The sequence below is a fragment of the Macaca nemestrina genome, chromosome 15, assembly GCF_043159975.1.
Source record: "Macaca nemestrina isolate mMacNem1 chromosome 15, mMacNem.hap1, whole genome shotgun sequence".
NCBI lineage: Eukaryota > Metazoa > Chordata > Mammalia > Primates > Cercopithecidae > Macaca > Macaca nemestrina.
The window spans coordinates 93,247,292-93,274,454 of record NC_092139.1 but is presented as its reverse complement, the minus strand read 5'-3'; the positions used below and the strand labels follow the sequence as shown (position 1 = coordinate 93,274,454).

Genomic DNA, 27,163 nt, shown 5'->3' with positions numbered 1-27,163 from the left:
ATTAGCATACCAAATAGCTGTGGCATTAAAAATTCAAATGACTCTCTTAAAAGAATCTGATGAACTCCCTGAGAGAAGCTTATACGACCACAGGTTCTGGTCTAATAATTGTAAAGTGCTAGCAAAATGCTAATGCTTTTATCACCACATCCCAGATTCCGTAGAAAAACGGAAATATGTTTACAGAAACAGTGCTATTCACTATTAACATTTGATCAGAGCTTTAAAAGGCAATTCTGATTTAATGCAGTCCTTCATAAAGTATTGCAGTTCAGAACCACTTCTAGTTACACAAAGAGAAGGATCTGTGGTTTATTTTCTGCACAGATGCATGAAATGAGACCACTGGGAGTTTTTTTCAAGACCATTCAACACAGAGATGAATGTTAGCTTAAGATGTAATTTTAAAAGATTCAGTGCTAAGGAGGAGACATTTAAAAAGACAAAATAAAGCAAAAGTTGCCTGCTTTTCCACAAACTGTACATGTGTTCATACTTTCCACCCAGATCATCGCCTACCAAAGAAACAGAAATGAAAACCAGTGCATGTTCCATGGTGTTTCTGCAGAGCTGAAACTGTCCCAGTCCTGCTGTCTTTTTAACAACTCTGAGTACAGAGAGAAGTCCTCGGTTCAGGGCCAGTTTGCACTGATCAAGCAGGGCCACACCCAGAAGCAGTCCGGTGTCCCGGAGGTGTCAGGTGCTGGCTGAGGGCTGTGGCCTCAAGAGTTCCCTCCGGGTGATCACGTAGAGGACCTGGTGCAAGACCCAAGTCTAACAATATGACCTGCAGTGAAAGTCTAAACTGCAAGCAGATGATTTGTTTCTTCAATTAAAAAAGAGAGAGGGAAATATTTCTAATTTCTCTTCAGGGAAAAAAAGGAAGTAAAGCCTTTTTGAAAAAGAAGGAAAAGTAGATGAAGACAGAAACTTGGCTCCGAGGACCTCCCTCGAGGACCTCCCTTGACCACATCCACGCAGCTGCCTCGGTGCCTTTCCAGACACAGTCTCTTTCACTTATCCTTAGGACAGCTTTGAGGGGTTTATTACTTCGATTACTAACAGACTAAGTAACTGACTGACTTTTAGGGTCACACGGGCAGCATGGATTCTGGTTTCTTGCTGAGGTCCTGATTGTTTCTTAGAGGCCACCCTGGTCCCTGAGCAGGTTCAACTCCACTGTGGGTTAATTCCTGCTCTCCGCAGACAGGGAGGAAGGCTCCCCGTTCTTATCTCCTTTCCCACAACCTGTGATGTTGGATCTTCCCGACATACTGAAAATCACCACTGGCGGTGACAAATGGCCACGCCTTTGAAGGGGCATGAGAGAAACGATGGTGAACCGAAGTTGACGCATTACTTACACGCTCGCATGAGGCTTCTTTTTGGAAAAATCACAGGCAAGACCAAGATCGGAGATCCTTGCGTGTCCGTGTTCATCCAAGAGGATATTTGCTGGCTAAACAGAAAGAGAATGATCTTTAAGAGTGCCCCAAATGCCATGGAGGCTTTGAGAACTTTGAGTGCGGATGCTTGATATCTTACTATTTTATCATAGCTTCTTCCTAAACACAAATTACAGCTTGATCCCATCACATCGAAGTAGGGCATGATACTGAGAATAATATTTTTCATTTTAACTTCGGCAGAAAAGTGGTAACGATAGAGGCGGAGGATTCTACTCATTAGAAAATGAAACATGGGGCAGGTAACACAGGAATGTCGGGACCACAGTTCATCGGCGTTAAAAGCATTTCCTTTTCCCCGTACCAAGGACCGCTGCGCAGAAAGGACAGGGTGCCTCTCAAGGGCAGGAGGTGAATACACCAGCTTCCGGGCTTCTGAGAACCACAAGGATTTCTAAGAGTAAAGCCATGAAGCACAGGACAGAGAGGAAGCTTCCAAGAATGTATCAACACTGACCTAAGCAATCAAAATATTCCATAGTGCCACACTAATCCCAATAAATGTCATTTCTGCTTATTAGTACATCATTAACGTAGGGCCCTACCAAATGACCAAATATAATTGTGACCACAACTCTGATAAAATGTATCCATGAAGATTAGATTTAGTCATCATAATCATGAACAACAAATCTAGTCTCTCTGATATACATTGAATTATAGGCATCTTAATATTTTTCTGCTGGCGATCAACTACTGTTTTGCTTGAAATAAAAATAAATGGCATGCTATTATAAAACTGAAGCATGAATAATCATGAGTGACTAGAATTAAGTTTGAATAGAAATTAAATAATACCACTGCCTTCCAAATAGCTTAGAAAATAAAAATAAAGCATAAAGATGATTAGAAACCAGTTATTGATTTAAATTAGAATGTATTGGAATAGCGCTTCATGGGCCTTCAGCATGTGTTTTGTTCTTCTGCAAAGCTCGCATAAGGAAATAAAATGTCAAGGGCCAACTATTGTCTAGCTATTTCTAATTCAATAAAAATACATTTTTCTTCTTTATGCTTATAGGAAAACTAAGGGAGTAATAATAATTCTGTAACCTTACAGAAAGGTTTAAAATTCACAAAGTATTTTGTAAAAAAAAATAACATTCTTGGAAATAAAATACAATTTTTATAATATCTTCGAAAGTAATCTTCAAAAGCTAATCACGGCATCTCAGCTCCCTAGAGGAAGGAACATAATCTGTACATTTCAGTTGGCCACTGTGGGTTCATTCAAGAAGGCATCTGAAAAGAGAGGCAAACACATTCTCCCGGAATCTTCTTGCCTATTGGGAAATTGTCGGTCCCATCATTTTTCTTATTACTATTTACGCATTTCTATGTTTGCGCAATCATTAATTTGTCAAGGTTCCTTTCTCTCCATGCCTGCCTGCAGGCTGTTGGCCATACAACTAGGTGAGTGTCACCATGGACGTCCTGAGCCAGCTTCTATCTCCCTCCCACGTGTAAAACCCAGGACCAAGCACCACGTTCTGGAATGGAAAAACTCAGAATACTCCTATATCATTGCTTTCAAGGCGAGTGAGCTCTTACAGAGGACAAGAACAGAAACCTGGGCACAGCAGTTGGAGGTTACACAGTTCAAGGATCTAAAACTCTATCAGTGATTTTTAAGACAATCTCAAAACAACGTAAAGCTCTGAGGGTGGCCTTTGGGAGAAATTCCGCAGGCTGGTCGGCAATCCACTATTCACTGATAGACCTTGCCTTGGAGGAGTTATGACTCAGCCATTCTATGTCTTAGCTCACCAGCTTCTAAGCCCCATAAAATATATGTTCTTTGCTTATTCATCATTGTACATGTCCACCTTTACAGAGCCACGACCAAATCAGTTGCTTAGTGAACATTAACTGAATTATAATTATGAAATGTGTGACACCAAAAGGGCTCCTAAACTGCTTTTCTTTTTTTTTTTTTTTTGAGATGGAGTCTCCCTCTGTCGCCCAGGCTGGAGTGCAGTGACACAATCTCGGCTCATTGCAAGCTCCACCTCCCAGGTTCATGCAATTCTCCTGCCTCAGCCTCCCAAGTAGCTGGGACTACAGGTGCCTGCCACCACACCCGGCTAATTTTTTGTATTCTGAGCAGAGATGGGGTTTCACCGTGTTAGCCAGGATGGTCTCGATCTCCTGACCTTATGATCCACCCTCCTTGGCCTCCCAAAGTGCTGGGATTATAGGCATGAGCTACCATGCCTGGCCTAAACTGCTTTTCATTAACTGATCAACGAAAATGTTTGGCTTAGTATATGTGCTGCAGCAGGCACTGTAGTAGGCACCAGCGTTATAATAATGACAGACACAGACATGTGCTCCGTCCCTGCAGAGTCTGGTCTAGAGGAGATAAAATGTCATATAGCTAATGACTTTATCAGGGCTGAGACGAGGGCTATGAGGAAAATGACAGGACTCTGTGAAATAGAAGGGGACTTCTAGAGGACCATTCACACAATACCTACTATGCAGAATGAGTCCGTCAACCGTCCTCACCTTCAAATCTCTGTAGACAACAAACCGATTGTGCATGTGTTCCAGACCCAGAATGATTTCAGTGGCATAAAACCGCATCTCCTTCTCAGAGAACACACCGTGTTGTGAAAGGTGATAGTGCAAATCGCCCCCTGGAATCAGATTCAGAATTTAATTCAAAGCATATTAATTTAAAGGACACAAAAATCATTCTCATCCTAAATAATCAGGACTCCGTAGAAAAAGGGAAACTATGCTTCTGCTTTGTCTATATACCTATCTTTCATTCCTGTAGTTTAGCAACAACTTAAACGTTATAGAGAAAACTTAAACATTGAGAAGATTTAAATGCAATGACAGGAGGGACAAGACAGCAAAACCAAGCCACCATTTTCAGACTGGCAGCTCAGCTCCTAGTTCCACTATCACAAGATGGGACCAGCAAACCTGCTTTGATTACTTAAATCCTAGTAAATGAATCAACCCATGGAGTGATCCAACAGACACAGCTTAGCAAATGGCTCTATGGATACACAAAAAACAACAACAACAACAACAACAACAAAAACTAGGCTGGGCACAGTGGCTCATGTCTGTAATCCCAGCACTTTGGGAGGCTGAGGTGGGTGGATCACTTGAGGTCAGGAGTTCGAGACCAGCCTGGTCAACATGGTGAAATCGTCTCTACTAAAAATACAAAAATTAGCCAGGCGTGGTGGCACACACCTGTAATCCCTGCTACTCGGGAGGCTGAGGCAGGAGAATCACTTGAACCTGAAAGGCAGAGATTGCAGTGAGCTGAGATCGCACCACTGCACTCCAGACTGGGTGAGAGAGACTCCGTCTCAAAACAACAACAACAACAACAACAACAACAACAACAACAACAACAAAAAAAAAAATGGATCATATAGACAGATATTTGACAAAGCAAATACAGTAAAATTTTAACTGATAAAAAATCCAGGTGGTGGGTATCCCCAGGAAAATTCTTTCAACATTGCTATCTGCTTGAAATTTTTCATAACAAAATGCTGGAAAAAAGGAAATAATCAGATGGCCTGAAATTACAGAGACAGAGAATGCCATCAACAGGGTAAGGGAATGATTTTATATAACACAAGGGAGAAGCCTCTATTGATTTATAAAAATGAGTGCGTGTATCCAACTTTATTACCCTTGCTTTCACAAGCATATTTCTCTCTCCATACACATATTCCCGTAAAACCACTACCACATCAAGATGGAAAAGATGCCCAGCATCCCAAAAGCTACCCTACCACTATGCCCTTTCAGTCAAGACATTACCCCCCAGTCCCACTCACACAAAGGTCACTCTTCAGCCCTCTCTCCCCATCCATTAGTTTTGCCTGTTTTGGCAGTCACATAAGCAGGGTCACCTAGGGTAGATGCTGCTGGGTTTGGCTTCTTTTGCTCGTTATTATGCTGTGAAATTCCTTCATGCTTTGGGGTAGATCTGGTTTTAAATCAAACACTTGGAACATAATAAAACTTCAAATGAACTTAAAATAAAAAAAACTAGGCATGTGAGTTGTGAATTGTATGCTTTATTTCAGTTCTTGTTACTAAAAATACTTTAGATATATACCATGACACTTTCTAGTATCAGAAAGCTCCTTTTCTAGCCAAACGTTTTCCAGCATTTTCAAAATCATCATCCACAGTTTAAAAGATCGATGTACAGTAGTGCAGATTTAGAAGGTGCAGAAGATTGGGCTAAAATCTGTACTTGGCCCAAAGTCAGTCCTTCAAAGTTGGTTTTTAAATACATTTCTATCTTTGGCCTATATTCTTATGAGGTATTTCATTCCTAAAAGTTGAGGGCCAGGAAATAAGCTAATTAAAGATCTAGGCCAGCTGCATTCCAGAAAATCAAGTTTCACTGTAAGTATTTTATGAGAATCTTTTCTAGAATATTCAACTTCTTGGGAAGAGACTGGGAGGCCGAGAAGGATGTTGCAGTCAACATTTAAAAATGAATTTTCAGTGAAGATTAAAGGGTAAAACGTTTCCTCAAACTTCAGGGGGAACCTAATTACCTGAAAGACCCACATTGCTAGTCTGCCTAGATTAATGCATGCTAAGATTTAACATCATGGCAAAGTCTTTCAAGGCAGTCAGACTTTCCAAGTTTTGCTTACCGTTCATCAGATCCAGGATGAAACAGAGTTTATCTGGGGTATGGAAGGCATAGGTCATACATACAATGAAAGGACAGTCCTAGAGTGAAAACATAAAAGTTTATAAGAAGAGAAAAGCTGCCTAGAAAGTGCCAACACCATGCTACATATTTTAAAAATTTCTTTATTTTTTAATTGACACGTTGCAATTGTACATATTTATGGTGTACAGTTTGATGCTTTGACATACATCTATATTGTATAACGATTGAATCAGGGTCGTTAGTGTATCCATCACTTCACACATTTATCATTTATTTGTGGTGAGAACCTTCAAAAGCCTCTCTTCTCACCATTTTGTAATATACAATACATGCCATGGGTTATTATCCAAGCTGCTACCCCATGCACTGAGCACCGACACCTACATGGTAATTTTTAAAGTCACAGTAAAATGGAGCTGGTTACATAATAAAATGCATAGAGACACAACATTAATAATTGGAGCAGATGACCTTGAAGGTCCTTTCTCGCTTGGATTCAATCACGTCTCTATCCTAATTACATCCTCTTCAAAATGCTAGATACAGAAACTTATCACTATCTTGCCAGGCTTTTTGCTGGTCAACATTTTGGTTCTGGCTATTCAAATATCCATTTCAATCTCTGCTTCTGAAGTTGATGGAATCAGCACAGGTCGGGGAGGGAGGAACGTTATTTGTGGTGTTGTTTTGAAACACTGAAAATAAAAATGGAATTAAATTAGCTTTTGAAAGTGGAAAACTATTATCATGACCAAGGATTGAATAACTCAATTGTAAAGATTTCAGTGTTTCCATATTAATCTATAGATGCCATGTAATCTTAATTGAAATGAAAATTGACAAGGTGGATTCTAAAATATATGTAAATGGAAACAGACAAGAAAAATTCCAATATTCTCGAATATAAACAAAGCCAGAAAACGTACAGGACCAGATATCAAGACTTATTAGAAAGCAACAGTAATTTAGACAGTGTGGTATTAGCCCAAGGACAGACAAATCAAGTGACCATTTATGTGTGGGTCTATTATGGATTACTTTTTCCATTTCATTGCTATTAAGGTGACACAACAGGGCCTGGGGAAAGGATGGCCTATTCAATCAGTGATGCTGAAGCAACTGAATATCTGTACAATAAAATATGAACCTTGACCCCTGCCTCACACCATACACTAAAGTCATTTCCAGCTGATGTAGATCTAAGTGTAAAAGATAAAACAATAAAGCTTCCAGAAGAAAACAAATGAGAATATCTTCATGATCTTAGGGTAAGTAAAGATTTATTAGGCCACAAAAGGCAGTAACAATAAAAATGTTAATTAGACTAAAATAAAATTAAGAACTTCTATTCATCAGAGGATACCATTAAGACAGTAAAAAGACAAGTCACAGGATGGGAGAAGATATATGAAACCCATAAATACACAAAGGACTCATATCTAGAATGTATAAAGAACTTTTAAAAATCAACTTAAAAAAGTCAGTCAACCCCCAGAAAAATGGCCAAAAAATAGGCATTTCACATAAGAGGATACCACATAGCCTCCAAACTAATGAACAGATGCTCAACCTCGATGTCTCCAAGGTAACGCAAATTAAAACTACAACATGCTGTCACTAAACCCACAAGAACAGCCAAAAAGAAAAACACTGATGATACTGAGTGTTGGGAAGCTATAGAGTGAATGGAACTTTCATATATGGCTGCTGGAAGTGTACAATGAATGGTGCAGCCACTTTAGCAACCCATTTGGTGGTATCTACCAAGGCTGAGTGTCACTCACAAACTTTCTGACTCAGTGATTTCACTCCCAGGTAGACATCTAATAGCAGTCTGTACTTATGTGCACCAAGATACCTGCACAAGAATATTCAAAACAGCATCATTCAAAATAGCACAAGTCAGGAAATAACCCCAATGTCTACCAACAGTAGAATGGATAGTATGGTATATTTATACACTAGAATGCTATATAGAGCACGGATCAGCAAATGTTTTCTGCAAAGGGCTAAAAAGCAAGTATTTTAGGCCTTGCAGGCTGCATACAATCCCTGTCATCTATTATTCTTTGCTTATTTTCTTTACAATCTTTTAAAAATGTAAAAACCATTCTTAGGTCATGGGCTGTACAAAATAAGGCCAACAAGCTAGACTTGGCCTGAGCCACACCTGGCTTTCTGACCTCTCCACACAGCTACAGGAGGGAGTTACTGCCATGGGCAACACCACAGATGAATCTCATAAGCAACATGGAGTGAGAGAAGCCAGACACAAAAGAGCACATTTATAAAGTTCAAACACAATTTGCAAAGCTAAATTATGCTGTTAGAAATCTGGATAGTGTTAAGTTGGGCGCGGGGTTAGTGACTGAGAGAGGCACAAAGAGATTTCTAGAATACTGGTAACTCTCCGTCTCTTGATCTGGGTGCCAGAGATGTGTGTATTTCCTTATGAAAATTCATCAGTGCTATGTTAGATCTATTAGCTCTATTTATATCTATTTTATCTATGAAATCCACTTAGATTCTTTATATATAGTGTATACTTGTCACTAAACTGATTCAGTTTTTAAAATGGCTTAGATTATCTATATCCTCTTTCTTAACACACACATACAAAATTATTAAATTCCAAAGAAAATGTTCAAATTTCAATAGAATCTGTAAACAGAAGTTGGCATTGTTAAAGCTAACAGCTCAAGACCACATCCCTAGGAGGTTCAGCCCCCCTTAAAATGCCTGCCTCAGAGAAATCAAGGCTTCCCAAAGAATTTTTATTTGTTCCAGCCAACACTCAAAGAGAGAGCCCCTGTCTCCCAGCCTCCATGGGAGGGTAGGAGTCTAACCTGGATAAGTCCCAGTTAGCAAACCAACATGGGTCCCATATGGACCACACCCCTTCCTGCATTGTAAAATTCTTCACTTCCTTGACTCTGCTCCACTCCCCATTGCACTCCACCAGCCACTGTCCCTTTAAAACATCCAGTCACCTCTGCACAAGTCAGAATGGAGCTCAGCTATTTCTCTTACTGTCTAGTCATTACCAAATAAATGCTGTTTTAATTACCAAGTACATGCTTTAACTAATGTCCAACTATATTTATCTTTGACTCAATGTAAAATAAACATCCGGGTGAAGGAATCAGATTTGGTTATCTCTACAGAAATCAGTGACTGCAACCCTCACCTCTCGGGGTGCTGAACAGACACTATAATGGGTTTCATGTGGAGTCCAGGACACAATCGAATACTGACCAATATGAAAAAATAAGTGGCAATTTAATGAATGGTGGGATATAGTTCCAAGGATAATTATGGATAAGAGGGCCTGCCTTGATTACAAGTCAGAATAAAAGTGGATTTTTAGAAGTAGACCATTAAGTAAAACTCTTGAGCAAGGAACTGTCTTCTTTGATTTCCTACCAACAGTGAACAAAACAGCTTACATTTTGCAGGAACTCGCCATAAAAAAACTGTGATAAAACAGGACCATGAAGTCGTTAAGAAAATCCTTGGCCAGGCGCGGTGGCTCACGCCTGTAATCCCAGCACTTTGGGAGACTGAGGTGGGTGGATCACGAGGTCAGGAGATCGAGACCATCCTGGCTAACACGGTAACACCCTGTCTCTACTAAAAATACAAAAAAAATTAGCCGGGCATGGTGGTGGGCGCCTGTAGTCCCAGCTACTTGGGAGGCTGAGGCAGGAGAATGGTGTGACCCTGGGAGGCGGAGCTTGCAGTGAGCCGAGATTGCACATGGCGCCACTGCACTCCAGCCTGGGCCACAGAGCGAGACTCCTTCTCAAAAAAAAAGAAAAGACAATCCTCCACACTGCAGTCGGAGCAATCTTTGTGAATTGCAAGGCTGATTATGGTCTCTCTCTAGTTAAAACACTTGGTTTCTAACTGCGGTCATATCATTTAGGCTCCTCAAGATCGGCCTGCGATGCCCTTCATGGTCTGGCCTGGCCTTCATGTCTCTCTCCAGCTTTCTCTTGCACGCCTCCTCCCACCACCGCAGACCTGGCCCCTTATCTGATTCCCCCAACCTCATGTGCCTGGGCTCAGACGTGCACTGGCTCCTCCAACTTCAGAAGGGCATTCACTGACCCCATCTCCACCTGGCAAAAGGCCTTCTGAGCACCGTGTGCCTGTCTTCCATGGCTCTTGCCACAGGTCCCAGTTGTCCATACATTCCCATCATCATTTGAATAATATCTTTTCACTTTCTGTGCAGCTCTGTAAGAACTAAGAACTGGGACCACAGTCAGGTTTTGGGAGCCCCAGCTTGCCGCAGAGTGCCTGGTTGAACCTAGACATTCAACTGTGGTTCAAGGAATAAATGAGTCACACTTCTGAGGAACCTAAATGATTGACTGGATGAATTGCTGACTGCTCTTCACAGCTGTGGACACGCTTATGCTGGTTCTCGAACATGCATATTTCCTTTTTTGCCATCTGAGAATTACAGAAGAAAACCGGAACAGCACTTCCTACTGTCTTTTGGGGAGATGGGTGGGATACTTAAGTTGAGATTTAAAAACAAAACAAAAAAAAAAACTTCCAGTAAAAAGAAAACTGTGGTGAATGAATGCATTTCAGTTACATACCCACAACACAGGAAAGCCTGCCGATATAGGCTTATCAAAAGCTTCGCCTAATGAGGGTATTTTCAACTATGTTTTACTAAAAACTATAGAAAGTATGCCTTGATTAGCAAAAACAATTCCAAATAACTTTACTGTAATTATTTTGGTTAAATTATGCACTTATAAATTTTAAAAGTATCATATAGTTTTGATATCTTTTTTTTTGTTTGTTTGTTTTTGAGACGGAGTCTCGCTCTGCAGCCCAGGCTGGAGTGCAGTGGCCGGATCTCAGCTCACTGCAAGCTCCGCTTCCCAGGTTTACGCCATTCTCCTGCCTCAGCCTCCCGAGTAGCTGGGACTATAGGCGCTTGCCACCTCACCCGTTTAGTTTTTTGTATTTTTTTAGTAGAGACGGGCTTTCACTGTGTTAGCCAGGATGGTCTCGATCTCCTGACCTCTTGATCTGCCCGTCTCGGCCTCCCAAAGTGCTGGGATTACAGGCTTGAGCCACCGCGACCGGCCCGTATAGTTTTGATATCTAAATAAAATACAAATAATTCTTTTAAATTAGTTCAAAGTGATAGCCTCAAATAACCCTAATTTCTTAGGGTTACACCAGTGAGAAACTACACAGCTACTTAACCACATCTCCTCTCACCTGAGAGTCAAATCAATATAAAAATACTACATGAAAACTATACTTATGTTTTTCCAATATTAAAACTTTTTTTTCTATAGGCCTTCTTGAGAATAAATATCCAAGGCTTTGAGATAACTCACTGAAAATTAATATTTTAATAACCACTTATAATCTTCATCCAGTACTCACATCCACGTCTGAAATTTAGGATACAGACATTTCCAATAGAAATTAAAAGCCAATGCCATTCACACTGATTCCAACAGAGTATGCAGGATGTTGGTTTCCATTCTCATCAGTTAAAAACTTGGTCATACACACAAAGCAACTCTTATTTGAAATGCTTAATGCCCATACAGTGGGAGGTCAAGGCACATAATTAGAAATTATTTATGGCTATGGGGTTTCCATTTGTTACAACTTAGCGACATTACGCTATTCTTTTGCTTCAAGAGCAAATACCTCTTCTAGAAACACTTTAACAATAGAATAATATAAACTATAATACAATAAATACAGATGATAAATGAAAAACATACAGTCTATAAAGTGATGATAATAGGAGTACTGGCCAAAAAGTCTAGAGATTTGGGGAAGGAAATTAATCTCTCTGGGTCTCAGGTTACTTGCTCAGCAATTGAAAGGAATTCTTTTGGCTGGGCGCGGTGGCTCACACCTGTAATCCCAGCACTTTGGGAGGTTGAGGCAGGAGAATCACAAGGTCAGGAGATCGAGACCATTCTGGCTAACACGGAGAAACCCCATCTCTATTAAAAATACAAAAAAAATTAGCCAGGCGTGGTGGCGGGTGCCTGCAGTCCCAGCTACTCGGGAGGCTGAGGCAGGAGAATGGCCTGAACCTGGGAGGCGGAGCTTGCAGTGAGCCGAGATCACGTCACTGCACTCCAGCCTGGGTGACAGAGCAAGACTCTATCTCAAATACATACATACATACATACATACATACATACATACATAAAATAAAATAAAGGGATTCTTTCATTAGCCACTAAACTTTGGTTTTTGCAGATCCTTTTGGTGAAGACCTTATTTAGAATCCAGCCATGGGATCTGGAAGTCCCTCACATTTCTCACTGAATATAAATCTTCCTGGCTGGAGTATCTACAGTTTCATTCACATGTGGGGTACACAGTTAGTGTCTGGCCCCTCCACGCTCGCTCACCCCATGCCTCTCCCTCTCTGTCCTGACTCCCTAACCCACTCTGAACACCAGGTCCCAGCCATGCCAGTGCACACACGCAGGAACAGGGTACTGGGAGGATGGGTTTTTGGATGTGTCTTCACATACACTGGCATCTGTACAGACACATAAATGCTCAGGTTTTCATCTTGGGTAATACCATTAACAGAAAAAGAAATTGGAATGGGCAGCTATTTAGTAAGAAGATGTAGGGTAAAAGTGGGGTCACACATGTTGAGCTAAAAATGATAGCTTAGTATACAAAGAAAGTGTCCAGTAAGTAGAAATACGGTGCTAGAAATGGAAAGGCTGATAATCAGAGTAGCAGGTAGGTACTGGCAGGTACCGGTCACCTTCCAGGGAAACACTGACTAGGGACAATCTCAAAAGGACAATTCAGATGTGACTAATCCAAGTCGCTTCTCTCGATTTGCTTCTGAAGGACAGAAGCCACTTTTCTCTTACTTCTCCTCTCTAGGTTAGTCCTTCTTGCCAGTCGTTTAGTCAAGGCTTGACTATATTCCAGTGATTTTTCTGGTTATCATTATTTTCTGCCATCTCCACTACCATATTCTGCAAAGAAGGAAGTCAAGGACAAATAAATAGACACTAAAGGGAGAAGCCATGCGTGTGCATAATGGAGTTGGCTAGTGTTCTTCTAACTTGCAAAATCAAATAAAGAGATACTATCAGATTCTAACCCACCCAAGAACTCGCTGGCCTTATAATCAGCTAGAAGGAAAAATAATAAACCATCCTGCTATAAAACAAACAAAACATTTTTAAAAGAAATGCTGGAAATGGAATACTTACTCCTGTGCTGACAAGAGACAACATGATTCTTTCATTTAAGGCTAATGTTTCTCCTTGCTTCATTTTGATCCTCTTCTTATCTAAGCATTTCATTGCATACCTAGAAACATAAATTTATTGAAAAATCTATGCTGCAAATATATCTAGACTAATTTAAACAATATACATCATACTGGGGCAAGTTTCTGAATATTTAGGCCATGTTTGAAAGAAGCAGAGTAGCACCCAAGCGCCATGCAAGAAGTATTTTTATTTTGCATGTATTGTGAAAATGAAATCAAGCAATACTTAAGATATTTGTATCATTAAATGGATACAAATCCCAGTGAAATAAATGATAAGGCAGATGAATATAAATAAATTTTATTATGACTGATAATGGGGGCATATGTATATATTTAGCAGCTAGGAATTGTGAATTCAGCAATGGTCAATTTTTGTTTTGTTTTGTTTTTTTGAGACAGATCTCACTCTGTTGCCCAGGCTGGAGTGCAGTGGCGTGATCTTGGTTCACTGCAAGCTCCGCCTCCTGGGTCCATGCCATTCTCCCACCTCAGCCTCCCAAGTAGCTGGCCCGCCACCACACCGGCTAATATTTTGTATTTTTAGTAGAGATGGGGTTTCACTATGCTAGCCAGGATGGTCTCCATCTCCTGACCTCGTGATCTACCCGCCTCGGCCTCCCAAAGTGCTGGGATTACAGGCGTGAGCCACTGTGCCCGGCCTACAGCTTAATTTCTTTTGGAGGTAAAGTACTTCAAAAGCAATGTCATAGGCTTCCATGTTTCTCTACAGGAATTTTCTTTTCATGCAAATATTAAAATCTTAATAGTGCCAGTAAAACGTACGAACACTGAAAGCTTACATTTTTCCAGTGTCTGCTTTCCTGCACCCATAAACTTCCCCGAATCCTCCTCGTCCAATAATCCTATGCACACTGAACTCATTCATGGTCAACTGGGAAATCCAAACACAAAATGAAAACATAAGATTACATAAAGCTATGGTGTTTTAAATATTTTTTCATGCAAAACATAGACAGTAATTAAAATAGCAATCTGACTTAGGGATCTACCCTTTTCATGACTGAGTCTTTAAGCTGAAGGATGAGATGCCCCAGGAGCAAGATTTTCCACAGACTCCCTCAGCTCCACCTCCAGGATAAACGAGGCACCAAATGGAGGCACGAGGGAAGATGATGGAGTGGAACCAAGCCGAACTGTTTCTCCATTCTCACGAATCCCAGATTACAATATGTATATCTTGAAGACAAGTGAATGTGAAATGTCTAATCAAAATGAAAAGTAGCCTTAGCTACTCCAAAGCCTAATGTCTGGGAACAATCCAGTGCTTCCAAGAACTATCAGAGTTGAAAAATGAGAGTCCATGTCAGGGGCATCTATGTGTTTATGATACGAGGCCATATGATCAGGAAACCCAACAGATGCAGGCCATGTGAAGTTGTTATTGATAACATTAGTGAATAGAGAGCACTCATGCTGGCCATGTGAGCGTGAAACAAGGCTAAATGTGAGTAAAGTATATACAGAGGCTGTATTCATAAGCACTTTCCTTCAGTCAATAATATCTCAGTAATGCCCCACTTCATCATTAGATTTAATAATGTGAAATGGCACAAAGACAGATAGTGAATCTGACATTTCACATAAGAGGTCATAAGACAATAGCAAGTACCTATTACTTTACATATCCTGGAAAATTAAAGGTGGGATTCTTTAAGGGTTCCCCCAAACAACCTTAAACATCGTATAGAAACCTGCATTTGGGCCACAGAATTCACGTTTGATTCTCAGAGTCCACAAGGACACAGGGTCACAGGGTCTCCCGAGGCAGAAGCATATGAAAGAACCAGAGCAGAGATAAGGGGTTTTTAGGGTATGTGTTATTGCCTCTTGCTTCTAAATCCTTCCAGGAAATATCATGGGGAAAGGAGGTTAGAAATTTAAAAAAAAAAAAAAAAAAAAGATCATTTCTTGGCCTTTTAGTGAAGATTAAAAAGAGCAAATATTTTTAAAAATATTTTTAAAAAAACAAAACTGCTCTTCCAACAATACCATTCAAGTAAAAATCTAAAAAAAAAAAAAAAAAAAAATTCCAGTTGATTGTTTTGCCCAATTGCAACCCTATGAGAAGGGAGATTGTAAAACATAAGGTAAGAAAGACTGTGCAAAGAAATGTGGGCATTTTCAAACTGCAATAAGGATGATGCAATAAGAATTATTGAAATTGAAAACTTAAAGTAGATGCAACACTAAGGAGATGACGTGTTAGAACGTGGCCTGGATTGGAAGATTGCTTTTATCACTCTCAAAATGATAAAAAAGAAGATGAAGCCTCGGTCTGATAAAAGACGTCATTATTTTTATTATGACACTCAATTTGTATTACTACATCTAATAATAAGAAAAAGAAAAGGAACTCTACCAGAACGGCAGAAGGCAAGGACATGAAGGACTTACATTAAGTAAAAGATTTGTGTTTTTACTACTATTTTTGTTAAAGAGTCAATTGCCGCTTAAAATATCCTTTCTTACATAAATAAGCACATTCTCATCTGAATATGAAAACGAATTAAAGCTCCAATTGTTTATAAGGAAGCATGGGAGGGTGAGTGCTTAGTACTTAAAGCTGAAGAGAGACATCTGTGTGGGCAGTGGACCCTCTGGGAGTACGTTCCAGAATCAAGTATTTTCTCATGAGGTTAAGCCAGAGGAAGTTTTTATTTCAGAAAAAGAAAAAAGAAAAGAGTGATACTCACATGGATATTTAATTCAACGTTTTTCCACTGACAAAATCTAGTGAACTTGTCACTAAAAGAGAATAAAATAATTAGTAAAAAGTTAAATATTAAATTAACTGGATTTACAAAACAACACTGTAAGACAGACTAGAACGGCATTCTTGGGTAGCTTGTCAAATAAAGTACGTTTTCTTAAACCCTTTTTCACAGAGCATTTACCAGTATTCATGGCTTTATTTCATGATTCAGATGAAAGAGTTCATGTTTCTTCTTAATTGTCATAGGCTATGGTAACACTTTTATCTGAATAAGCACAGACCAATAGGGAGATAATATGAACCACACATATAATGTAAATTTTAATAATATACTTTATGTAACCCAATATATTTAAAAATTATTTCAACATGAAATCAATATGAATTAATGAGATATTCTACATTCTTGTTACTATATTAAGTCTTTGAAATCTGATCTGTATTCTGTACTTAAAAGCACATTTTAATTTAGACTTGTCACATTTGAAGTGTTCAATAGCTGTATTTGGCTACTGGCTACCATATTGGACAGCCATGGCTTTTAGAGCACAGCTCTAAGACAAAAAATTAATGTTTACAATAATTCTAAGAGTAGCCACGTGCCAGGCCTGCTCATGTATTCCTCCTACCGACTCTACAGCCAGGTACTATTATGATCCCCATTTTACAGCTGAGACCAAGGCATCAAAATGTTCAGAGGCTTGGCCAGGGTCACACAGTGACAGAGTGGGACAGTGGAATTTGAACCCAGACCAAAAGAATCTAATGTATCGTCTTAATCAAGATTTAGTACTGCCTCTCAAAGACACAGGTAGCATAGAAGAGAAACCCTCAGTCTAGAATCCCAAGAGGCAGTAAGTTCGCCACAATGACATGCTCCCACAATTCACTCAACTGCTTGATGAGTGTTTTCTTTATCCATGAGGAAAAAGATATATCCTGTATCTATTTAAAAAGACATTTTGATCACATTTTTTATTAATGAGCAACATATCTGTAAGGTGGGTTTTTTTTGTTTCTGTTTTTTGTTTTTTTGAGACGGAGTCTTGCTATGTCCCCAGACTGGAGTGCAGTGGCACAAACTCCGCTCACTGCAAGCTCTGCCTCCCAGGTTCACACCATTCTCCTGCCTCAGCCTCCCGAGTAGCTGGGACTACAGGCGCCCGCCACCACACCCAGCTAATTTTTTTTTTTTGTATTGTTTGTATTTTTAGTAGAGACAGGGTTTCACCATGTTAGCCAAGATGGTCTCGATCCACCCGCCTTGGCCTCCCAAAGTGCTGAGATCACAGGCATGAGCCACCCTCCCGGCCAGGTGTTTGTTTTTTAAACTATTTTCAAAATAAATGCATTCTAGATTGAACACTTTTTTTTTTTTTTTTTTTTTTTTGGTTTTTGTTTTTGTTTTTTGAGACAGAGTCTCAAAAAAAAAAGTCACCCAGGCTGGAGTGCAGTAGTGCGAACTCAGCTCACTGCAACCTCCATCTCCCAGGTTCACGCCATTCTCCTGCCTCAGCCTCCCGAGTAGCTGGGACTACAGGTACCTGCCACCACACCCGGCTATTTTTTTTTTTTTTTTTTTTTTTTGTATTTTTAGTAGATACAGGGTTTCACCATGTTAGCCAGGATGGTCTCAATCTCCTGACCTCGTGATCCACCCACCTCGGTCTCCCAAAGTGCTGGGATTACAGGCGTGAGCCACCGCGCCTGGCGATTGAATACTTCTTAAAAGTAGAGAACATTGTGGTGATGGTTCAATCTCATTTTGCCCCTGGCATGATTCATTACACAGACACAGGATTCAGGGAGAGAGGGAGGAAGGCAGTTACAGGTAATATCAGCATCATACTGGAATGCCTTAAAGACATCCAAATATCACAGTTCCCTAGGGGCTTCATTTAATGAGCTTTACAATTTTTTTTTTTTTCTTTTGAAGACAGGGTTTCACTCTGTGTCCCAGGCTGGAGTGCAGTGGTGCAATCCTAGCTCACTACAACCCTCAATTCCTAGGTTCAAGCGATCCTCCCGCCTCAGCCTCCCAAGTAGCTAGGACTACAGGTACACACCACCACACTCAGCTATTAGTTTTTAATTTTTATTTTTGAAGACATTGGGTGTTGCTATGTTGTACAGGCTGGTCTCGAAGTCCTAGCCTGAAGCAATCCTTGCTGCCTCAGCCTCCCAAAGTGCTGGGAATACAGGGGTGAGCCACCACACCCAACCAGTAGACCTTTTAAAAAATAAGGATCTGTAACAAATATTTCTGAGGCTAATAATCAAATTAAAAATCAAAAGCAGAGGAGCAGTTGCAATTACAATAGCATCTTTTTTTCAATTAATCTAAAATGACTCACAAAGAGTGTTTCACTGATCCTCCTAACATGTCTGATGAAGTTGGTGAATTAAAATTATGTTTTGAGAGTTTCTAAGAGTTACTTCAACCTATTTTTTAAAAGCATGGTGCATGCAAAAGGCAAAAGCACATTTGGGTGCACTCTGCATTTATAAATCTATGACAGGTCTTTGAAATTCACTTGGTTTGTTGGGCTAGCTCATACCTGTTTTCTCACAGATTCTGGAGTCCAGAGCTGGTGACAGGGATGGAAATCTGACACATTTTACAACTAGCTGAGGAGGGTTAACAAACAAGGAAGAGAGAAGTGCCCACATATTTTGCCCACTAAGAATGGATTTGCTGTAACAAGTTCCTCTTTAGGAAGTACAGATGGCCCTGAGTATCTAGGCTCAGTTCTGTCTCCACGGGGGTTATCTGAGTGCTATTCCCAACCAATGCCTGGTTACTGAGTGGGACACTTTGACAGGAGGGGAACTGTGGCAAACGAAAGAGCCCAGACAATTACAGGGCTTCAGGTAGCTAGAACCCTTGCAGATGACTTAAAAGGATCTTGGAGAGAAGATCAGAGGTTAAAGACATGGAAACGCCTGGGATGCAGTAAGGGTGGAGTAGAAGTGTTTTTAACTCTGATTCCTGACTCAGTCGTTGTCCTGCTGAGCTACTGAAGTTCACTGCCTGAATGAGGCACAAAGCTCTCAGCTAGAAGACAGAAAGCCTCCACTGCCCTCTCCAGTTCTGCCTCACCTGTAACTCAGCCCCATAGCCCTGCTTGGACCTCAGGGAAGGTGGGAAGACATTGCACACGGCCCTGCATTGCTGATGGCTGCCTCTTTACCATCAGACTCAGGGTGGTCATGGAAAAAAATCGCCTTTTCCATGGCGCCCTGCATGTGCCCAGTCCCAATGAGGTCAAAGGCTACATGACCATATTGATGGAGTCCCTGTGCTTTTCAAAATCAAAGCTCCAAATGTATCACCTGACATGAATTTTTTTTCTAATTTGATAGAAATTAACACATCAACTTTAAAAATAATTTATTCATAGAAAATTGTAATGGCTGCAGAAAATCCCGTGTGCCTGCTTGCCTAAAATGCAAACAGCGTCATTTGCATTTATTGCAAGCATACGAAATGACTGGCTCAAGGAGTGAAAATCACTATTATCTGTGAGCCTGGTTTCAAGTGAAAGGATGCATGGCAAAGTTATAAAATATCCATGGGAGAACCTCATCCCCACTTTTAATTACCTTCCTCTCTCTCCTTTCTCCCCTAAGGATCACACAAAAGTTAGGTTTACCCAAGAGTTGGGAAAGGTCAGATTTTAGGACCAACAGCCACGGAGATGGCTCAGGAGTTGGCTGCAACTCGGCCCTGAGCCAGCAGCCCACCCTTTCCATTTGATGCGGGCGCTTTTTGGCAAAGCTCCTGCTACTACTCAGAAGACAGCGGTCATTTGTATGAATATTAGTTTCCCAACATACTGACTCTACTCCAGGATAAAATTATCTCTTGAACTCCAATAGAATTGCGACACAACTTTCTTTTTAATTGCTTTAGTTCTGTGAATTTGTGGAGAAGAAAACTACAGTAAAGTAGCGATTGTTCTTAAAGGGCAATTACTGAGCAGCTGCAGAAAGCTCTAGCATGAGATATCATCATCATGTATATTGTCTAGAAATTAGCCAAGCTCATAACGTAAAGTCAGTGGCAATGCAGATTCTGTTTTAGAAGGTCCAATTTCAGTGGTGCATTGTCACAGAGACATACTCAAAAACTGAAGAATTGACCAGTAGGTGCCTGAAAAGCGTATGAACTGGACATTTTTATAGGTGTCACTAAAAAGTTTCAGAATATTATATGATAAACATGTTCTATAGTTTGAGTAACCAAGGGACATATTTATTAGGTATTTAATGATGTACACGATTATAAACAGACATTGACCTATGTCCTTAAATTCTAATCCCACATAAATCTCCTACACAGAATCTACCACGCTGCCACTTTTCAACAAGTTCAGGCTTGTCCTACTTTGGGAGACATGTTTCCAAAATCCAAGCAAATGAATCCAATAAATTATAGTCAAGTTTGCATTATTAGCAAAGGTCTCCCAATAAGATACTTTTTAAAATTGAGGTTCCTCAGTGTATATTTTAGACTATATTGAAGCTAAGAAATTGAAGGTCAAAGAGATGTTAAGATAGACAAACCCTAAAGTTATAAAGTACTGAGGAAACAGCTTAACACAAAGCCTGGCACATTGTATGTGGTCAATGAATACTTGCTGAATGATTAACACACATTCTAAGGTCAGCATTTACAGCATAAGATGAGGTACACATACACAATAAAAAATTGTGTGTATACATGCATAAAGTTTCATACCTTTCCATAAATTTTTGAAAAATGTCACCTCGAAGACTTTCACAAATTTCTTCTATGTATGGCTGGAAGAGATGGAAAAGAAATTCCACACTGAATGAATCGGAACGTATCAAAAAAACACAAACCAGTGAGACTCAGGTTAAGCGAAGTTCCCAATTATGCACTCCCCATAGCATCATGTCTGGTACCTGCCCTTCTCTGTGCTTGTCTAATATTCACTAATGGATTCGTCAATATTTATCTATACCACTTGATTCCATGAAGACAACACAGACAGGTCTGCCCTGTTTGCCACTATATTCCTACTACCTAATATGACTCCTGGCAAGTTACAGACACTTACTCCCTGAGCAGGGCTTGCTTCACAGAGGTGTGACTCGGAAAAGTCTGGTGCTGGGTTTAAAGCTCTGTTGTTGCCATTTCTGAAATTCTTCATCATTTTTGTATGAGGAGCCCTGCATTTTCATGTTGCACTGGGCCCCACAAGTTATGTGGCACAACTTGTAGGCTAATACAAGCATCTGTAATCTGCACTGAGTTTTAAAAACTCAAAGCTAATAGGTCCATGAAATGAAATTTTTTTTAATTAGCTATTTTATTTATTGATTTTCTATCTCTTAGAGTCATAGAGATACCCACAGGGGAGAGTTGATCCAATCCCACTCCTCATCTTGCAGGTAAGGCTACCGGACTGCAGGCAGTGCACTCCCAAGGTCTCTGAGAAGGTCCATGGCTAAACTGGGGTTAAGGCGAGGGTTCCTGGTTCACATACACAGCGCTCTTGCCCTCCTGGAGGACAACTACCATCTACTTCAACTTCAGGCCACTTTACCCGTTACTGAAGAAACAGCATCAGCTTTCCTTTCCCATGTGATGAACTTTTAAAATCAAGAACTATAAAAATATAAAGTGCCAATATTTCACAGTTCAGCCCAGAGTCAATTAGATAGTTTCAGGAAACATTTTGGCACCCTCGGTTCATTGAATGATCCAAATTTAAACTTTTTTTATGTCTTCATAGATCATTCTGAAAGTTTACAAAAAAAAAGAAAAGAAAAGAAAAGAAAAACTACATCATGGAACAGTACAAACCAAGCGACGAGAATAGGAAGTCTGCAGAAGCCACAGGAACCAAACATGGGCTGGGAGGCAGCTGCAGTCCTTCTGGGAGCCTTGCTTCCTGCAAGCAGAAAGGACGCTAGCCTGGCGGGCAACATGGGGCAGGGGGTAGTGGTGGGGGGTGAGCCAGTCTACGCCAACTTGCAGAACTATCCCTGTCCTGGGGAAGGCACCACAGCTAGTTGCAAAAACCATATGGACTTTGTCCCCTTCGTGGTGAAAGAGGAAGCTAAATTATCTCTCTCTGAAGTTCCTTCCAGCTCTGAAATCCTATGATTCCAGGAAACACACAACATCTATCTTAGCCAAGTCCTCAACAAGTCTCAAGAGGTTCAAAAGAGTCAAGAGACGAAATAGGTTCAAATGTTCAAAGATCTAACAAAAGGCTACATTTATAGATCACAGATTTTTCTATTTATAAAAGCTATTATGTCAATTAATATTTTTCTTTCACATTTTATCAAACATCCCTACATTCTGCTAATAAAGTGAAAGATGAGTGTCACTGGGAATTTCTAAGACTACACAGAATCTACCACGCTGCCCCTTTTCAACAGAAGGAACTGCAGCAGGCCTGCTAAGGCGTATGAAAGCCAGAGTTCAACAGTGACATCAGGATCAGACTACTTTCCCTCTCTGATCCTCAGTTCCCTTAATCTGTAAAAGAGAACAGTCGTATCTAAGTTGCAAGGCTGTTGTGAGAATTCGGTAAGATTAAGAATGCTGAGAGCCGAGCTCAGGGCCCAGTGCATTTTAGATGCACCCTAGCACAAGCCAGGGCCCCTCCCAAGCCCGCCACCAATGGACCTACCCACTTACTTACTTCTAAAGGCAATCTTACAACAAAAAGAATGTAATAAAAAGCATTTGTATTTACTTTAAAACGTTTTGTTTTACTATGAACTTCAACTGACTTTATTGGTTAATGTACCTCTGTAAACAGGACATTCAGACACATACTTTTTACTTATACTTAGTCATTATGCTCTGATGGTACAGAATACATAGAATTGTATTAAGACACTATTTTAATAAACATTATAATATTCTCTTCACCTCTGAAATAAGAATAATACCCATTCTATATCCATTTAGCCAGAAAATTATTTTGACTATGTTTTTAACAAACAAAACAACTCAGTAAAGTGTTTTTTAAAAGATATATGAAAGAAATTGCTTCTAAATTGAGTGTTTTTTGAAGGTATGAAAAGAATCCTAGTGGTCTTTGTATCTCCACTGGAACAATGTTTTTTCAATGTTATTTATGTTATAGTAGAAGCTAAAATCAGATTTGTAACACCCATGTATTATGAGGTATAGTTTAGCAATGTTAAATGTAATTGACCATGAGGCTGTCTACGTACCATGGCAAAGTCTGATGAAAACTGAAATTCTGACACTCAAGTATCATGGAGGCAACAGAAAGCAGATATTGACATTGTACTTTCTGACTGTAAGATGTGTGATAATAGCTAACATTTGTGGAGCACAGTGATGGGCGGGCCTCGTACAACGCAACCCGTGTGTGCCCTTCTCACTGAATCCTCAAGACCTCCCTTTGAGGGAGCGCGCAGTGTTGTCTCCACTTTGCAGATGAGAAAACTGAAGTTAGGAAGGTGGAGAAGCTTACCCAAGGTCCTCCAGCTGCGGTCCTGGGACTCAAAGCCAGGTCAGGTCAATGAATTCCATAACCCAAGCTTATAACCCACTACTATCCAGACAGGTATTACATTTTATGAAAGTCCATCTAATTATTGTCACAGAAAGGTAACACCCAGTTTGTTACTATCTAAAGGCTCTAAGAGCCAAATCGGCATTTGCTCTGCCGAATAATCAAATTCATTTTGCATAAACACTATCACAAAATGCCAAAGTCAACTTACCTCCCTTTAAATGACCAACTTGTCCAGGAAAAAGATGAGTTGATTATTTTCATTTATTAAAACCAATATATTACTCAATGACATTCTTTCCTATTTCTTGTAATTCACAGAAACATGAAAAGCACTTAGTCACTGAAGAATCTGACTGTCCTTGTAAACCACTGCCACCTCTATAAAAAACACAGGATGGAAAAGGCTTTTGGGAGGAGGTGAAACCACCTCATCTAAAGAATGCCAAATATATAGGCCTTTTAGTGGGGAATTTGATTTTCCAAGTCTTGTCATTTAAACCTATATGACTGTATTGTGTTCAAGATATGAACAACCAAGGTAAAATACAATTTTCCATGACTCAAAGATCACTCAAACATTTGCTCCTGAATCTTGAAAATAAATCGTATTTCCCGTAGAGGATAATCACAGCAAGTATCAACAGCCTGGCACTACAAAATAAATCTTGTCGAGTCTTTGCTCATCACAGGTGCTAGAATGTCAAACGGGAAAAAAAGCTTTCTTCTCTGATATCTTATCTTGACTGATTTCTAGAACATAATGTTACTGCAAAGCTCTGGTGGCCTTTTTCAGAAAAGGCTTTATGAAGCACATTGGTAAGAGGACACTTTGCAATGGGAAGACAAGCGATAATAAACTCAAATTGTCCCAGACAAAGCTCCAGATTAGAACACAGTCTGTACAAAGCAAGTCCTCTAGTGTAATTGCACATGCGGAAAGAATGTCACCAAGACCAACTGTTAAGCAAATATTATCTATTTATTTTGGAATCATTTTAACTTACCTGAAAAAGAGTTGATGTCACTTGTTTCTTGGATAAATGACTTTGTACGTGTTCTACAGCTTGCTTTGAGAAAGGCTATCAAAAGTAAAAAATAATACTTTTTAACAATAAGATGTAACGAATCTGTGTATGTTATATAATATCACAACAGATAAATTTAGCACAGCAATTACTAAACAGTAACCTATGGTAATTATATTAACAAACACTCTTTAAAAATCTGTTGAGTATTTACAGGCAATCCCAGCAAGTGCTTGTTCCTCTGGGCATCCAGTTCTTAGCTACATGTCCAGAAGAATGACCATGCAGGGGCTGACACTATGCAATTCCAGAAGGGTTCAAGATCACTCTGATAATAAAGTGTAAAGAATCCTATTATCAGGCCAGTGCACTGGCTCATGCCTGTAATCTCAGCACTCTGGGAGGTCGAGGCAGGAGGATCACTTGAGCCCAGAAGTTTGCAATCAGCCTGGGCAACATAGTGGAACCTCATCTCCATGAAAATAAAAATAAAAATGAGCCGGGCATGGTGGTATGCACCTGCAGTCCTAACTACTCTGGAAGCTGAGGTGGGAGGATTATTTGGACCCTAAATATATCCATCAACAAACTGATAATGGGGTTGTAAAAATGTAAAATTTCCACCAAATAAGAGAAAATACACAAAAATACCCCTAAGAATTAATGTCAGGATTACAAAGTCAAGCCATAGCGGTAAAAGGCTCTAAGTTAAGGAAAGTCTTACTGTAACCCCAGCGAGGGCAAAAACAATGGAGCTTCCACTGATAAAAATTAAAAGGGTATCCTCCCCACTCCAAACTTCACATTGTGTCTTCTTTAACAATGCACAATAAGAAGAAAGGCTTAAAAGTACCATCATACGAATAAACACCCTGTAAATTGTTGAACTACATAAAAACTAAGTTTTCGGAGGCTTTCCCATTGAACATCTGGCATTCTTCAAGCGTTCAGTCCTTCCCTACTGAGGCAGCAAGGCAGGGAGTGGCAACAATTAGCCCTAGGCCCAGAAATGTCTTCACCAAGCCAGGTGGGTCCAAGGAACAGAGCAGTGCATGCCACAAGAAAGAGACGCCCTCTTTAGCCACAGTTATGCAAATGTCAGCAGGAACTGTAAATAAACAATGAATACAGAAGCACCAAAATACACCATGACCACGACCTGTGCTGTCCAATAGGACTTGCTGCGACGATGGAAGGGTTGTGTATCTGTGCCATCCAGTACAAAAGCCACTAGCCCCATGTAACCACTGAGCGCTGGAAAGGTGGCTCATGAGGAACTGAGGTATTAAATTTTTACTCCCATTTGATTTTAGTTAATTTTTTTTTTTTTTTTTTTTTTTTTTTTTGAGACAGAGTCTCGCTCTGTCGCCCAGGCTGGAGTGCAGTGGCCGGATCTCAGCTCACTGCAAGCTCCGCCTCCCAGGTTTACGCCATTCTCTTGCCTCAGCCTCCCGAGTAGCTGGGACTACAGGCGCCCGCCACCTCGCCCAGCTAGTTTTTTGTATTTTTTAGTAGAGATGGGGTTTCACCGTGTTAGCCAGGATGATCTCGATCTCCTGACCTTGTGATCCGCCCGTCTCGGCCTCCCGAAGTGCTGGGATTACAGGCTTGAGCCACCGCGCCCAGCTGACTTTAGTTAATTTAAAGTTAAATGTAAATTGCCACAGGCAGCTAGTGGCTACTGCGTTGACAGAGCGGGCCAGGACTGTCAGGCCACGCTTTGGAAAATATTCCTACTGTAGAGATAGTACATGATAAATCTTTTTCCAGTTACTCCTGGTAGAATCATTTTCTAATAACCTAGTTTATCCTAATGACCAAGTTAGATTGTTTATCTGATTTAAAAGAAAAAAAAAATTACAACTGCTATTTAACTACTAATGAACAAAATTAACATAATGATTATAAGCCACCTTACTCATTCAAAGAGACCATTTAAAATTTATATTTATCAATAGTTGATTAGCTTAATTGTTAAAGTATAGCTCATTTTAAAATAACAAAGCTTAATTTCCTTCAGAATGTCTTGCATTGAGACGAACTTTTTCTTCAGTTGATCTAAATTAGCGATTTTATTTCATTGATTTTTGCAGTGAAAGTATCAGCTTTTGGAAATGAACTAAGCTTAGATGAAGCAACACATGTCGTGCCAATATTACCAGGAAACAAATGACAAAGCAGAAGAAATGGGTTCCATCCCGGGCATGCATTTTTCAATTGTAAACACCTTTCTACTGTTTTATTTTCATTCTGGAAACACTGAACATGGTCCCATATTCAGCAGTACTAAAGTAACAGAGCTAGAAGAAACACTTACATGTGAACAGGAAAGAAGTTCCTTCATGATGTAGGCATCGTAAATTTGTCGACTTCTGCAAAGGCGGTCTTCCTCATTATCAAGTTTTTCATATTCTTTTATCTA

The 27,163-nt window shown here is 40.0% G+C and overlaps 1 protein-coding gene across 3 annotated transcripts in view; it reads right to left on the bottom strand.

Annotated features, from left to right (window-relative positions):
- LOC105495703 (G protein-coupled receptor kinase 3) overlaps positions 1 to 27,163 on the bottom strand; it is a 164,137-nt gene that overhangs the window by 37,161 nt on the left and 99,813 nt on the right. For all 3 annotated transcript variants that reach the window (XM_011765430.2, XM_071080302.1, XM_011765431.3), the window contains 9 exons: positions 27,059 to 27,160; positions 24,721 to 24,795; positions 20,923 to 20,984; positions 16,162 to 16,213; positions 14,248 to 14,339; positions 13,383 to 13,482; positions 6,116 to 6,194; positions 3,975 to 4,105; positions 1,365 to 1,459 (listed from right to left, as the gene is read on the bottom strand). In XM_011765430.2, the coding sequence (XP_011763732.1) occupies positions 1,365 to 1,459; positions 3,975 to 4,105; positions 6,116 to 6,194; positions 13,383 to 13,482; positions 14,248 to 14,339; positions 16,162 to 16,213; positions 20,923 to 20,984; positions 24,721 to 24,795; positions 27,059 to 27,160 (788 nt within the window). The remainder of the gene's footprint in view (positions 1 to 1,364; positions 1,460 to 3,974; positions 4,106 to 6,115; positions 6,195 to 13,382; positions 13,483 to 14,247; positions 14,340 to 16,161; positions 16,214 to 20,922; positions 20,985 to 24,720; positions 24,796 to 27,058; positions 27,161 to 27,163) is intronic.